The 16091-nt window shown below is 35.6% G+C and overlaps 1 protein-coding gene across 2 annotated transcripts; it reads left to right on the top strand.

Annotated features, from left to right (window-relative positions):
- The first annotated feature begins 2486 nt into the window (after positions 1-2486).
- On the top strand, positions 2487-15012 carry tnnt3b (troponin T type 3b (skeletal, fast)). Of its 2 annotated transcripts, none has more exons than XM_072671287.1 (14): positions 2487-2503; positions 3387-3415; positions 4254-4385; positions 5484-5501; positions 5793-5813; positions 8062-8080; positions 8610-8655; positions 8891-9007; positions 9558-9635; positions 10004-10117; positions 10288-10397; positions 10623-10713; positions 13124-13164; positions 14968-15012. In XM_072671287.1, the coding sequence occupies exons 1-14, from the start codon at positions 2487-2489 to the stop codon at positions 15002-15004; spliced, it is 870 nt and encodes a 289-aa protein (XP_072527388.1). In that variant the 3' UTR covers positions 15005-15012. The 2 variants fall into 2 exon arrangements, with proteins under 2 accessions (XP_072527388.1, XP_072527386.1); XM_072671285.1 differs by lacking the exon at positions 5793-5813 and adding an exon at positions 4600-4621 and having other exon boundaries at positions 4248-4389; positions 5486-5501.
- The last annotated feature ends 1079 nt before the right edge of the window (positions 15013-16091 follow it).

Below are 16091 nucleotides of genomic sequence, written 5' to 3'. Positions count from 1 at the left end.
CTGTTGCATTTAAAGGTGCAAAAAAGGGTTTTTATATTATTGTATATTCCCTTTGTATAGAGCATGGAACATCAGTTCAAGTTCTACATGCTTAAAAACACCGGAAAAATGGTCTGAAGCAGTAATAATAACTCAACTTATAAACCCTGTGTGTGAACTATGCCATTATGCCCAGCAGGCCTACAGAGGTTCTCATATACACTGAAAACACACAGTGACATTTTTTACATGCCAGACTCATGTGTAAGAGGTCCAGGCTTTCTCACCCCCTCAGCTTGCTCTTATTTTTGCTCGCCTTGTATTATGACAGATATAGCAATGAGACATCCTTGCTTTCCAAATCTGAGTGTCCTTTCATCCAGCTTATTCTCTTGATCTCCTTATTGAGCCATGGGTGTTTGTGTGGGCCTGTGTGTTCATAGGGGTGGTTCTGAAGATGCAGATCCACCCCAACTGCCTGGATTATCCCCTCAGCCAATAAGGGTTCGATAGATTATATATCACTATAACATAGGACCAAATAAGTGTGGAAGTGCCAGTCTCCTTGCAGCCAGTCCGAAGGACACTCTCCTCTTTCTGCTTTGCTGAGGTAAGATACTCTAGGATGTTCAGTTTGATTGTAAGTTTAGCCTAGAGACTAGTAGAAGTTCTAGATGGTTTTTGACATGTCACTGAGGGAGGAGAATTATTTATCAGTTCTTGGCAATTTTGATTGTTAGTGATATTCTCTGTAGTTAACTCTGGCAGCTGACTTGACTTTATGCTAAACTTGATTTAATCACTTGATTCCATGCTAAAACTTAATGAGTTTTAGCATTACTAAATATAAAGTGTTCTGCCTGGACAATGACCAGTGAGTAAAATGATTTATTATTTATGATTTATTATTCAAAGCAACTTATTTGATTCATAAAATCTTTTTAAGATACTTTAGAAATTCAACACATTCAGAGTTCTTCAGATTCCACTATTCAGGATAAGAGGTGCAGCTGTTCAGAGGTCCAAGAGAAGATTGATTTATGTTTAACACCCTCAAAATCTCCTATGGCCAATGCAGTGTGCTGTGGCATTTACAAAGACTTTTCACTATTGTGTTGTAATGCAATGGTATGAGCCTCACTGTTGTCAGTGACAAAAGAGGATTAGCAAGGTTTATCATAGCTTATCTGTCAATTCTATGTTAACAGTTCATAAGGAGCACTGGAATCATTTCAAATTATTGTAATGGTCCAAAGGGTCAATTTAATTAAAACATTAGCTCTAAACATTCACTCTTAAAAAGAAAGGTGCCACAATGGTTCTATGAAGCAATGGCATAGAAGAAATCTCACAACACGCCACCCAATCAGTGGGTTTAGAATCTGTTATTTTACTAAATGTTTATTATTGGAAACACATTTTTGTCCATGTATGCTACAAATACAGCAGATAGAAATTTGCATGAACATTCTGGAGTATTCTTTAAATTAACATGACATTTATTGATTTTTTTTTTTGGGGGGGGGGGGGGTAATTGACTTCTGAAGTAACATGACCAGTCATTTCTTAGGTGTTAGGCTTGCTCAGGGTTATGCCCACATAAGGATAGCAGAGGGACTTGAGAAAGGGTTGATGCTGAGAAATATGATCTGTCGATAATCCCCCAAAATTTCTACAGCTATGCTGAAGCTCTGCGTCACAAAACACACCCCAGAGCAGGGCACTGAAGCCCACATGTTTAGGTTTTAGTGATTAGGTCTTATTGGTTATGTATTGATATCATCAATTCTCTATTAGGGGCCTCTTACAAATGCCAAATAACTGTTAACTTAAAAAAGAGGGACAACCCCTAAACTCTCTATATAGTTGAGAACAGCAGGCCTTATAAAAACCTACTCAGTGCTATAAATGATATAAATGTAATTTCAAATAAAAAACACAATGATGTGAAAAAAATAACAATAGTGAGAGTTTGTTTTTTTTACTGTTTCAACATTCCTGATGGAGGGACTAATAGAAGTAGTCAAAGATAACTTTCTTGGAATATCTTTTTTGGAATAAAATTACATATTTGCATTTTAAGTTAAGAATGTCTTTGTCCATATACTGTTGTCATTGCTGAGCTATTCGTTTTTGTTATAGCAGCAACAAGAAGTCTGTTCCATGTGATAAGAGAAAATAGGTTGTAAATCTTGGGTGCTTAGAAGGTGTCTTTGTCTTTTGAGCCAAATACAAAGACACCTTTGTCTTTGGAGCCATGGTGTTGGGCAAGCACACCTGTTTTCTGTGTGACAGGAACAAAGCATATACCCTTAAAAATGGTTCTTTGACCTGTGCCATATAAGAAAAAAACATCAACTGTTGCTTTGTAGTTCTTTCATTTAGTGTTTTTAATTTATTTGACTAAACTGCTTGTTATTTAAACTGACAGTCCTTTTTGCAGTGTAGAATACTGTGCGAATTGATGTTTTTGTTTTTCTGTTTCAGCTCTAAACTCTGAAGGCATCATGTCTGACACAGAAGACTAGTAAGTATTTTTCCATTTACACTGGCATGGCATCATTTGGTTGAAAACATGACAGGTTCATTTGATACTTACATTGTCTTTCTTTTCTTTTCAGTGGTGAGGGTAAGTGCAGCTTGATGATGATGATGATGATGATGATGATAATTATTTTTATTATAATAATACTTCAGGAGTCTCCTTGTGTTGGAAATCTAATGTACATTACATCTGTTTTGTATGTTGGTATTGCTGCTTTTCCTCTTCACATACATATTACAGTTTTATATATATATATATATATATATATATATATATATATATATATATATATATTATAGTTAAATCCTATCAGTCCTATTGTTACATTTTTATATGGGCTGTATTAAAGTTAGAATGTAGTTAATTATTTGAAATATCAGTGATGTACTTGTGCCAGTTGTTTGACCCCAGTAAGCATTTACCACTGAAAGAGAGGTAACGTTATCTTACATTAATATGATATATTAATATGCAAAACCATGGCATCATCCAAGACACATCCACACATCCCTTGACTAAGCAAGCTTTTTAAACCTCGCAGATGGCCTACACTCAGTATTGGGGTAGTGCCGCCTACTGTTTGGCAGTAATATGTGTCTGATCTGAGCTAATTTAAGAACATCCTTAAAGGCGCAAAAGGGCAGCAGAATTAGGCTCAAGTTACTGATGTTCTCTTGGGACAATGCTGTTCTAAGACTATAAAGGTCACACACTCATTTAAAGTTTCTATTTCAACTCCAATAACTGTGAAAATACCTTCCTCACAGAAAACTAGAGTAGAGTAGTGTACATAAATGTTTTGGAATTATCATTGCTATAGCATTAATTATAATTGTATTTGTGTTCATCTATTGCTTTCTTTTTTGGCAAATGAAGAGGTCGAAGAAGAAGGTAAAAATATCACCTGGTCTTCCTTCATACTAATCTATCCACATTCCTATCCTTTAGTTAGATTATGCCTGCCCTTAACTTCTATATTAAGGTTCACAGTTTTGACAATTAACACAAGATGTTAATTTGTCTGAGTCTGGTATTCACTTTGGATAGCTAAACAAAGAAAAGTCACAGTAAGGGAAATTCTGGTAATTAGCACTGTCACTAATGTATACAACTGACCTCTTTCTGATTGCACTTTATTAAGATTGCGTGGTTATTAAAGAGATAACTTAACACATTCATCTATCCTCTAGAGAAGCTAACCTAACAGAACACATGCATTATTTATATATAAACCACACCTAAACATGGCAAAATCATTTGTCTGCTAAGCAAAGCACAACTGTTCGACTATTATGGAAGCCAATATGTGTGGATTAATTGTGTTAGCCTTTAAGGTGTTTGAAGACCTTTATTTTAGACCTTTGTGTGATAAGCAAAATTGTGAAGTTAAGATGAGATTGACATAATTACTGAAAGCAGCCATTCTACATAGATAATGTTGAACTAAGGCAGATTTAACAGATGTAGTGGCAGTAAGCATGAGTATTCAGTTAACATTCAGCAATCTAAATGTCTTTAGCCAAACTTATCTTGATGATCTTATCTCTCTCTTATCATGTCTTCCCTCTCACTCATCTATTCGTCCTCTCTTTCAGTATCTTATCCCCCCACTCTCTCTGTATCTCCTTCTAACCTGCAAGTCATCTCCCATTCCTAACTATACCGTCTCTCTTTCCAAACAAATAACCGACACCACCTCCACCTGGTTGCTTGCTGCATGCAGCATTAGCTGAAGAGGTAGTAGAAGTAGAGGTTGCCCCAGAGGCTGAGCCAGAGCCGGAGCCAGAGCCTGAGCCTGAGCCCGAGCCTGAGCCTGAGGAAGAACCTGAGCCTGAGCCTGAGCAAGAGGTGCATGAGGAAGGTATGTGGCATGAATATTCATTCATCCTTCCTTACTCATTCTCCCCAAACAGCTAAAATGAGAACTACAGTGCACTTGTGCCTGGTATGAAATCAAGTTTATTTAGTACTCAATAAATGTCAGCCCCTGAGTGCTAACTATTACTCAAGGTAAAGTGCCTCCTTTTCATATGTCCCCATTGTGAAGGAGGCATGGCTGTAAATGCAGGCAATAGGGCTGAGGCCATTGCTTCTTCAGTCTGTCAGACAGGATTATAATTAGACCTTGACAAGGAATTGGAAAATTGTTCAATATTTTTCAATTCCATTTTACCTCTGAAATGGCTGCAACTGAGCTGCAGCTAACCAAACATGGCGCTAAAACCATCTTAAATGCTTTCACAGAACATTAGCTGGCAGCTTGACTAGTGCGAGTGCTGCTTTAAGCAACCAGGACATCTCTGGATTAACCATAGCATCATTGGTGCTCATGCAAATCATGAGTTAGCAGTGATGTCAATAGTACTCATGCTGAACCCTCTTGCTTTTCCACACATTGAACACCAAAAGATACTACTACTGCCACTAGCATAAGTACGAAGGCTTGCGGTTACTGCGGTTACTTATCGCATGAACTTGCTGTGGTTCTGATTTCATTGCTAATATATGTATTCTTTATATGTAAAAAATAATATTCTTTCTTTAACAGTAGTAATTTTCATAACAAATAAAACGATCACTATTCGAAAAATAACCATGGCATAATCTGATTATCTACTTCCTTTCTAATGAGACGTTTGGTATTTGGGAAATTTTCTATTTGTTCCATGTTAATTTTCTAACACGAAAGTACACATCCATAATACTCACATTTTCACTAAAGGATGATAAAGGATTGGGTTGTTTGTAATTAATTTGTTCCCAGTTGGTGAGGTTTTCCTGTTACATAGATACAAATAATTTAAGACCTTCTTTCTGAATCAACTCCTTAATTTACATGACTGTCCAGCTATGCTCTGCAAAAAAAAAAAACAACGTCTGCTCTGTGTAGCACATGACACAGGGCTGACCAGCTAATTCTTTCTGTTTTGCTCTTGCTTTCAATGCTTGCTGCATGCAGAGGCCTATGAAGAGGAAGGTATGTTGGTAATTCCTTTACAGTATATGTGTTTTTTCAGATTGGAGGGAAGGCACAGAGTAAGGTTCTACAAATGCAACAGAGATCATAGTAAGCTATTAGAATTAGCTTACACATTTTTATACTTCTAAAATATCTCTAAACATCCTGTTGCTTTTGTAGATGCTGAGGGCAGGTGATAAAAGGGTGAAGGAATTTGTAATGCTGGCATTTGCTTTTAACTGCGCAGTAGTCCCACTGCTCACCTCTGCTTTCCTTTTTTTTCTTTTTGCATGAAATGTGCCATACCAGTGGAGGAGGGAGAGCAAGATGGTAGTTTGTATTTCCTGCACACCTGATCATTTTGGCATTTATTTTGCTTGTGTTTTGGGAGTGAGGGTCAAGGTTAAGTTAACACTTACAAATACTGTTAGCAATCTCAGGCAGCTTCTCAGAATGTAACATTACCCCATCAATACCTGTGTTTGAAATGGTCAACTTACTTTGATCCATATATTTTGTGAGAAATATCTTAAATGAATCATTATGACCAAATTCAGCTTTTCTCATTATGTTAAATGTAGTTGTTGGATACAGATTGGTTGATATTAACATTATTCAAACTATTAGAACAGAGTAATAACTGAAGAGGTAGATAACCTAAAGATGAAAAAAGTTATACACCAGTTTTATACCTTAGTGTGAGATGTCTACCTGTGTATGTCTACATCTACCTGATCATGTTTGTTGTGTGCTCATTTTGTTTTATGGATTTGTGTATATTATATGTTTGTCTTTATTATTGTATTATAGGAAAGTAATGCTTACATTTTAATACAATCTAAGGAATCAGTTTAATGAATCAAACAGGATATTAATATCTATATATACAAAACATCTACCAGTTAAACAACATTATTAACTATTTCATAGTGATTGGCAATGTGTGCCATTATTAGGATCAATAACTCGATCAATGTCTGACTGGCACAAATATATAAATATAACAATTTACCATACTGTTTTACAAATAAGCATATATTAACACTTAACCAATGGTTTCATTAAAGTAAACTGATGCACAAATAGTAAATACAAATAGCATGTTTTAAGTATTAACAACTGTTAAATAATTGTATTATTTAATAAAATGTATTAATTGCATGTATTAATTAGGATTCCTTCAACAATACATTATGTTTGTATTGAGATAATGAAGATTAAGATAAATAAATGTGCAGTTTTAGGACAGACTATGGGGATTAATAGAGGGCAAAGTTTTTTTTCTATACATGCCAGTCAGATCACAGGTACTCGGTGCTTCTAGATCAAAACAGGTGTGGCACTTCTAGTAAGACCTCACAGTGGTCAATTGATAGGCACTTGGTGCTTCTAGTGTTAAAGATGTGTCTGGTAAAGATAAAATGTAATGATCTTTGCAAGTGGCATAGTTAAGAACTATAGTTAATATATTTATATACAGTTGTTTTTGTATAATTTAAACCCCATTGCAAATTAGGTTTATTGGCAAAATTAATGAATACATAAAATTCAACAAACAAAAGCACCTTTAATGAGCATTGCAGTTTGCAACACTTACAGTGCCTCAACGTTTGCACAGGCTACACTAATTATCTATTTTTTAAAATAAAAAAATATTTTTAACAATGTGAACATGAAAATTCAAAATAAATGAAACATATTTCAGAAACAAATGACAAAAAGAGTAGGTTGTGTCTGTATACTTTTAATTCAAAAGTAAATTGTGTTACTCTCGTCCAGCAGAAATGTGCAGGGCTGTAGAGTGCATGCGGCAGGTGGAGCCTTCTGCACATGACCAAAAACATGCTAGAACAAACAATGCTGTGGACTGTGCAGCATAAACATTGTGAACTGCAAACTTGTTTAGGAAAAAAAGCTGCATTTCTGAAATGACCTTCGTTGATGCATTCAGACCCTACATTTTGCTGCAGCCTAACATGATGATTATTACATATTTTATTACATTTTTAAGTCATTATGTTAACACAAATTAATGAATATATAATGCTCTGCAGTTGCAATTATTATTCATGATATATATATGAGTATTAATTTATATGCTTCTTTATTTCCCAGTGTATTAACTACTATTCTATAAATTAATTTACTCTGATAAAACATATTAGTTTTTACACATTCATGTACCAATATCAAAAAGAGTTACCGAATGTTGTATATGCCTGACAAGACTTGTGCTAGGGTGGTAAATTTGAATTGTCATATAGAATCAATATTAACTAGCATATATATTACCCTTGTTTTAGTAAATTCTATAGTGTTTTATAGAGTATATTGCAAATTCAATATGATTCTAAATCACTACTTAGGTAATGGTTTGCATAGAACTCTCTTTACATTTACCTCAGTGATAAAGCACAGGGTCCTGAGTGGGTGACGCTACAATTCCACTAAATAACCATTTTTTAATGCTTAACACAGATCCCATCTACTGTCGTTGTAGCACCTTTGATGCTTTTTGAGCACAATATCTCTAATGGTGTAATGTGTCCCTCTCCCTTTTTTATGATCTTTTGTGTAGAAGAGAAGCCTAAATTCAAGTAAGTGGAAATGGCATTAAAATCATTAAATAGTTTTCCCCAGTGCAAAAATATGTATCCTCCTGTCTGCTATACCATACAATACAGTACTACACCACATTGTTATTATTGGAATTAAATTGCAACATTTTATAATTGAGTGTTATATCCATCTGATGGTGTTAGAGTGAGAGAATGCTCTCAGGCATATTGTGTATTATTGTGTGTCCATGTAGTGCTGGTTAATATGTATATCTACTCATACACTAAAATTGATATCATACAATAACATATATATTTTTGGTTTTAGCTTTATTTAACATTATATTTAAGCATGTCTGTAATTTTTATAGTAATTCACAGCCATTAAGTCATTTTTAGAAAACAGGAATTCAAATATAAAAATGCAAATACATCATACTGTGAAATCAATAAGGCATAGAAACTTACTTTCTGGCAAAACCAACATACTTGCCACAGGGTTTGTCTGAGTGTGTGTTTGTGTGTGTGTGTGTTTGTTGAACACACTAAGTTCTGTTTGTCTGTTCAGGCCAAGTGCACCAAAAATCCCTGACGGAGAGAAAGTGGACTTTGATGTAAGCCACTGATTGCTGCTTTTTTTTACATCTTCAACTTACTCTGTGAAAGCTTTTATTTAATTGCTCTCATTGAGTGCTTCCATTAGGTTTGGGATAAGCTGAACTATATGAGGATGAACTAGGCCATTCCCTTGCTTGTTGCTTCACTATACAAAAATTATGTGTGTGTGTGTGTGTGTGTGTGTGTGTGTGTGTGTGTGTGTGTGTGTGTGTGCATGAATGTGTGTAACAGGACATCCAAAAGAAGCGCCAGAATAAGGACCTCATTGAATTGCAAGCACTTATTGATGCCCATTTTGAGTGCAGAAAGAAGGAGGAGGAAGAGCTTATTGCTCTGAAGGAGAGAATTGTGAGTGGCTCTAATTATCACCACACAAAAAATCCAAATAATTTTGACTAATTTCAGTATGATGTCTCCTGAAATAAATACAGAAAGACCTGTTGCACTCATCCTATTTGTTCATAGGGTTATATAAATGTTCCAGGTATATAGAAATGTAAAAATATGTATGTTTTATTTACATTTATGTTATTATTTTTTTTTTTTAAATCACTCATGAGCTGCCCTTTACCTGGTGTGACTTGTCTTTAGACCAGCAGAAATGGTCTTAAATTAGGGGAATGCAATTTGTTTACTTTTGTTTTCCTTCTTTTATAAAGTTAGCATTTCAGATTTTCAGAACTTTTCTCTGATGTTATATTTATATAATTTGTTTTATGATGAGAATGAGTAAAAGTTGAAAGAATTCATTCTTCAATTCTTCATTAATCATTTATTAATCTCATAAATGTATGTGCATTTTTTATTTATTGTTTAACTTCTGAGCTTGTTTAAGCTTTGTCACAGGACTTATTACAGCTTCTGCATAATGTGCTTCAACCCTAATATGCGTTTTCAGGAAAAACGCAGAGCTGAGAGGGCAGAGCAGCAGAGGATCCGTGCTGAAAAAGAGAAAGAGCGCCAAGCAAGACGGGAGGTATGACACACTGGCACATGCTCTTACATGCTGCATGCTGTCAGTGTTATGTGGACAGGGAAATGTAACCACGACCTGCTGTTGATAACCACAAAATCATTTTCTTGCACTCTGAAGAAATTTTATGATGTCTAAAATAATTGCTTAGTTATGCAATACAAGTATATTAACAACAAATTTATTTGAGGGGGAAGGAATCTAATTTTAGATGGTTTTGGCTACAAATGTGGTAGATTTCAGGTCATGTGTGACCTCAACAGGTCACACAATTCAATGATTAACTACCTAATATAATGATTTAAGTATGAAATGGTACATTTAAGCAACAATATGATGAATTGAAATCAATTTGCATATCTGGGTGACAGGAGGAGAGGCTGAGGAAGGAAGAAGCAGATGCCAAGAAAAAAGCAGAGGAGGATGCCAAGAAGAAGTCTGTTCTGACCAGCATGGGCTCCAACTATAGCAGTCATCTGCAGAAGGTACAAATCAGCAGTTACAATTACATTACAAGTCACATAAATACAACTCCCAAAGCCCATACAGGGATATGAATTACATTTTAAAATGTTGCACTAATATCTCTGATATATTTATGTTATTGCTGCTTCCCTCAGTACCCTCAGTCACATTAACATGGTGTTCTATTTAGGCTGATCAAAAGAGGGGAAAGAAGCAGACAGAAAGAGAGAAAAAGAAGAAAATCTTGGCTGAGAGACGCAAGCCTCTAAACATTGATCATCTGAATGAGGACAAACTGAGGTCTGCACTTTACTTTTAGTAATGCCAGTCAACCAATGTTTAAAATAATGGATCAATACAAATGGTTTAAAATTACTGTATGTAAAAATGTAATTTACTCAATACCTGGAAGGAGGGTAGCATTGCAGTGGTCAATGGAAACATAATTCTGAGTGTATATGCTGTAGTTTGGTTTCTTTACATACCTGAAGTATTTGTTGTCTGTGTGTATGTGTGTGTGTGTAGGGAGAAAGCTAAGGAGTTGTGGGACTGGATGTACAATCTTGAGTCAGAGAAGTATAACCACATTGAGAAACTGAAGAGGCAGAAATATGAGGTGAGAATAATCTAATGCAGATAATTCCAGTGACCTCCCTTTTATGGGCATAATCTGCGTTAATGTTATAAAGTAAATAAAGTTATTTAAGTGACAGTAGCTTTTGTAGCTACTTTGTAATGTAGATTTATTGCTTAACAGTAAATAATATATACATATATATATATATATAATATATATAACAGTATAAATAAATATTATTGTCATTAAATTTGAACAACATAGTATTGCATAGAAAATACTATTGTTTGCATGTTGCATGGTTGAATATTGGTGTTGCTGTTAGTAATTAGCAAGATTTCATTTGTTATATTTTTTAAAACCTTATTAAATTGAATGTTCTTAGTGAATATTGTGGTAACTTCCAGGTACATTTTGTACCTGCACTAGTTCATCTGGCCCTGATTATGTTGTTTTGCTGTTGCTGTCATTTTTTCCTTTTCAAGTTATACTTTACTATAGGGATTACACAGGTTGTTATGGTAAATAAAGTAATTTTCTTGGACAATAGACATATTGATAGACAAATTAGACATAATGTATCTATTTTAAATTATAATTAGGGCCTTGTCACCTGGAAATAGCCATGAGTAACCATAGATATGCATAATTTCTTCTCATGTTGTTTTGAATGCTGAAACAAACTCAGAGATCAGAGATGAGATCAGCCCAAGGGTAAAATTTTCCACAGCTGCCAAAAATGTTTTGGTTGCCTAAAGAACTTTTCGCAAATGCTAAATGAATATACTCTTAAAATGAACCCCTCTTCCTACTTATTGATGGCACAAGTACATTTATGGACTGATAACAATGAAGGACAGTGGTAACACTGTCAACTGGCCCAGTGACTAAACACTTCCAATGAAGAGATGGTGTTTCGGTGGGTTAGACTATGCAGAAGTCCACAGTTCTGTAAATTCAATCAAACCTCTTGATTCGTGTGGAAAACATCATTTTCATGCTGCACACACAAATACACATTACCTACAAAAAGTGGAAATGTGCTTTTGTGTGTATGTTAGTGAACATCTGAATGCAGCTGTACTCTGATTTTCCCCAGATTAATATCCAACGTCAGAGAGTGGAGGAGCTCAGTAAACAGTGAGTAACTGAGGTCAAGTCTAGTAACAGTTGCAGACTAGCAAAGAAGGTGTATCAGCAGAACTTTACAGCAAAGCATGGTATGCACGCATGAGACAAAATCTGGTATCACAACAGTTTAACATCAACAGTTCAACTTTTCTGTAGGCCCAAAAAGGACTGCATAGAATAAGCATCTTATAGCAGAGGCTCTTGAATAAATTGCTTTTGCTTTTTTTCTTTCAGGTTTGATTATAGTTTTGTAAATTCATATGGCAGATACTGTTTGTTAGGAGAACATACTTTACACACACTGGTTTTCTCCTTTAAAATAGTATGGCAACTCTCTGCATATTTACTGATTTAGCTACTTAACATGTCCTACAAAAAGAAAACTCTTTTTTACAGTGTACCTTTATGCACAGTTAGGTGAGCCAGTTATAAAACAAATTGGCTACTAACAAGTCTAGCTTGTAATTTGGAGCTGGGTGAACTCACAAAGTGGATTGCGAGTTTTTACAGAGTGCTTTTGTTTTCTGGGCCATAGGTGATAGGGAATTCAATTACACAGAGAGTTGGCAAAAAGTGTAGTAAAATCAGTATTAGTGCACCTGTGCAGTGGTATAGGGGACAGCAGTGTTGGCTGGCAGAGTGTTAATTTCCCAGTCAGGAGAAGGCACAATGAAACATTTCTGGGTTTGCCAATTTTAAGAATTTGACTTCAACTAATCAGGTTTTTAAGATATCTGAATGTCACAGCCTGATAGAACTTCCAATCTCCAATTCCATTTTCCAGATGTGATGTAGTACTACTTATGTAGTATGTATTCATTCAATGTATTTACATGAATTACTGATGGATGTATAACCCATCAATAATGAAAGAACAAAGCTGAAACTGTAAACACAGTGATGATATCCTACACTTGGGGCATACATGAATGAAAACTGTACCATCCAACCAAGGTTTCCCCTAAATGTTGTACTGCACAAGTGGTATTAGTAGAAATTGTCATATCAAATCAGTCTCTGAAGGGTGCTGTTAAGGATGGTTAACAGTGCCTCATTCCCACAACACAGGCAGTGCAGGTAAGTGTGTTTGTGTGTGTGTGTGGGCCATACACAGCCATGCTGTCAGTCTGCTAGCCTACTTCCTCTCTCGACACAATGGCACAGAGCAGAGAAAGCTGAAGATGCCGTTGAACCTCAGGTCAGAGAGAGTGAGAGTGTATGAGTGTTTTCCTGAGGAAAGCCATATCCCAGGTGAGAGTGGTCCCTCGGTAACGGTAGCATTCCAGTTGGTTTAAAGTGGCTCATATGTTGTTTTCAGGTTATCTCACTCCGCAACCGTATTGATGAACTGCAGAAACAGTAAGTAGCTCTACTTCACACAGTCACACACACACATCTACATATACACATAATCACAGTCTACAGCAGTATCGCCGATCACCACAGGTGGAATCATGACTTCCTCATAAATCTACACATACATCTGTACAGTCTTGATGGAAATGATAGCATGATTGTTATTTGCAATCAGGTCTTACAAAACATGTCCTGAATAAGACCAACAGTGAATATTTGGGGCATTTTTGTAGAATTTTTGTTTAACATCCTGGCATGATAACATGCAATCTCTATTACCTCTATTACCCCTTAGAATTATTGGTATTAAAATTACCTATATTCTGATTGGCTGCCCTGTGTTGTACCTCTTTGTGCACCCAAAAAGCAATGCAGACTGGAACACTCCTAATAACATCAATGGGACTATATGTAGTATATTACATATTTTTCCATTGGTGTTATTAGGAGTGTTTAGCCTGCTTAAACCAGTTGACATATGTGGCATCACAAAAATAAAATAAAATCAAGTTTCTGAAGTTTCCAGAGAGCAGTGCGGTTGCGAAACAGTATGTACTACATGAACGTTTTAATGTCACAATAATTAAATTTTCCATGACAAGCCCTCCAGCTCTGCTGGACTTCAATTAGCTGTTTTATACTGCACAACTAACACCAGACTGACTCAACTCAGAGGTCTTTTTATGCATCTCTTCTACACCTTTAAGTAGTTTCTTGCTAGTTTACCAGACAAACCCTTTGGGCTTATTTTCTCATTGCAGCATAATGAGAAATGAACTAAATGTGTGAGTTGTACTAAAGAAGAATGTAAACACTGATAATGTGTTGAATAGACCAGCAACAGTAATGAGAGAGTGAGACAGTGAGAAAGATCCAGTAAGTCATTCTTCTTTTAATGGGAGCTAAAAGACAGTGTACAGCGGTAAGTTCTGCATGCAGTGCATGATCACATCTCTCTTTAACTTTTAGTGTTTACACACAGCAAGCTGAGAACAGTCCACATTAACCTTACTAAAGAACTTTTGTAGTGGCAGGGTTAAACAACTTAATCTCTTAATCTGTCATATCTGTATGTAAAAGTACAGTCATTTTGATTCATTGTGATTGTGAGACTGCCTGTAATTATAAAATGTAATTTTACTTTTTTTACTACGGGGAAAACAATTATCCATGGCAATCAGCCATATATTATGCAAAGATTTCTTTAAAGTGTTTTAATCCAAAGGCTGCACAAGACTATAACTTGAGATGTTTGTTCTCTGCTTTTTGATGTTCTTTGGGGAACATTGTTGATATTGTACTTAAATACCATTTTATTTGATGTATCTGAACACTTAAAACTTTAATTTATTTAATTATTTCTTCAGCACTGCAAGATACACTATTTAGTGAATTTGTTTACTTGCACTTAACAATCCGACAACTGCAGAAGACTGGGTAATCAGATAATAGAGAAACTCTAGATTTCCAGGTCTTAATCTGCTCTAATAAGTCAGAATGTGGTGTTTACATGACCACTTAAATAATCAGATAACTGCAGAAATCTGGTTAAGATCAGATTTAGTGCATGTAAACTAAAAGTAAAAGAGTATGTTTTTCAAACTCATTTAAAATGGTTCAGTGTTCATAAGAATCAAAAAGCAGCAGAATTGAATTTGGATAAAAGCATATATAATTTCATATATTATCTAGTAATTCAGTAGGATAATATAAGAAACATTTTCAGAAATATGATTAATATTACTTTTTTTGTGTGTCATTACCTTACATCTTTTTATCATTTTCTTCATTGACATGTAATCACAGCTCCAAGAAGGGTGCTGCTGCTCGCCGCAGAAAATAAAGATTTTATTAAGAAGGCTGTACCACTGGTCAAGCAGTGCCCTCATCCAATGCTCCATGCCATGACCGTGTTCATTTGGCTTCATCAAGCTGGACTCCTGGTCTTAAGACAGCCAGAAACAGACTCAGTCTCAACTTTTAAATTCCAAGTAAATTCAGTCTGGCATAATTCTAGCAGTGGCACAAATTCAACTCTCTTCCCTGTGAGCACTGTTAGGTCCTTATTCTGTGTGCTTGTAAATAAAAAAGTTCTGGCTCACCAGCTTTGTCTGTATTTCCGTCTCATGGTTTAATAAATCACGTTCTTACAGTTTGCAGTGCATTTGAGTGGGTGGTATGCATCTAAACGCAGGAAGATAGAGGACTCCTTTCAGTTCAACAAAGACAAAGCCAGCCACATTCATCATTTATCCACCGTTAACCCATTAGTGCAGTGAACACACATACACACTAGTGAGCAAACACACACAATGGCCAGACCACAGGGAAAGTTCATTGCCTTGCTCATGGGCACAACAGTGGCAGCCTAGTAAACCTGGGAATTGAACCCACAACCCTGTCATGAATCATTACAGTTAATATATACTACTGATCTGAGTTACCAGTTTATTATTTATATCTAGCTTGTAGCTACACTCAGCAGCTGTTTTTAGCTATAATATAGATACACTTTGCAGATGTACAGTTGTTGACCACATATTATTTGGGAGGTGGATAGAGGTGGATCCAACCATGCCCTTGAGGGGTCCCTCAGACATGATCATAAGTAATAATAGTAAAATGCATAAAATGGTCTTAACAGAATTCTGAAAGGTATTTGTATAACAGTGATGGCAGAACAAGTTCTAGCATTTTCTAAAGAGATTTGAAGTCCAACACAAAACACAATATGTACCTACCAAACTGTCAAGTCTCAAATCAGCAAGAAGTGATTCATCACAAATCAGCAGTGTTTAGTGGAACATGCTGATTTGTGTAACATGCCCACTATAACTTGGTTTCATGTTCAATTTGTTGCATTTTTTTGCCTCCAGAAGACATTATCATTCACTATCAGCGGTCTGTATTTAGAATAGTAGAATTCTCTA

Source organism: Salminus brasiliensis, chromosome 25 (assembly GCF_030463535.1).
Source record: "Salminus brasiliensis chromosome 25, fSalBra1.hap2, whole genome shotgun sequence".
Classification (NCBI taxonomy): domain Eukaryota; kingdom Metazoa; phylum Chordata; class Actinopteri; order Characiformes; family Bryconidae; genus Salminus; species Salminus brasiliensis.
Note: the sequence above shows the minus strand (reverse complement) of the source record. Positions and strands in the feature narration are given on the sequence as shown.

Excerpts from the sequence above, each read along its gene's own strand:
- tnnt3b (XM_072671285.1), top strand. Across the intron at positions 4,390-4,599 it reads GAGGTGCATGAGGAAGGTAT|GGCTGAGGCCATTGCTTCTT; the intron begins GTGGCATGAATA and ends TGCAGGCAATAG. Across the intron at positions 10,714-13,123 it reads TGAAGAGGCAGAAATATGAG|GTTATCTCACTCCGCAACCG; the intron begins GTGAGAATAATC and ends TGTTGTTTTCAG.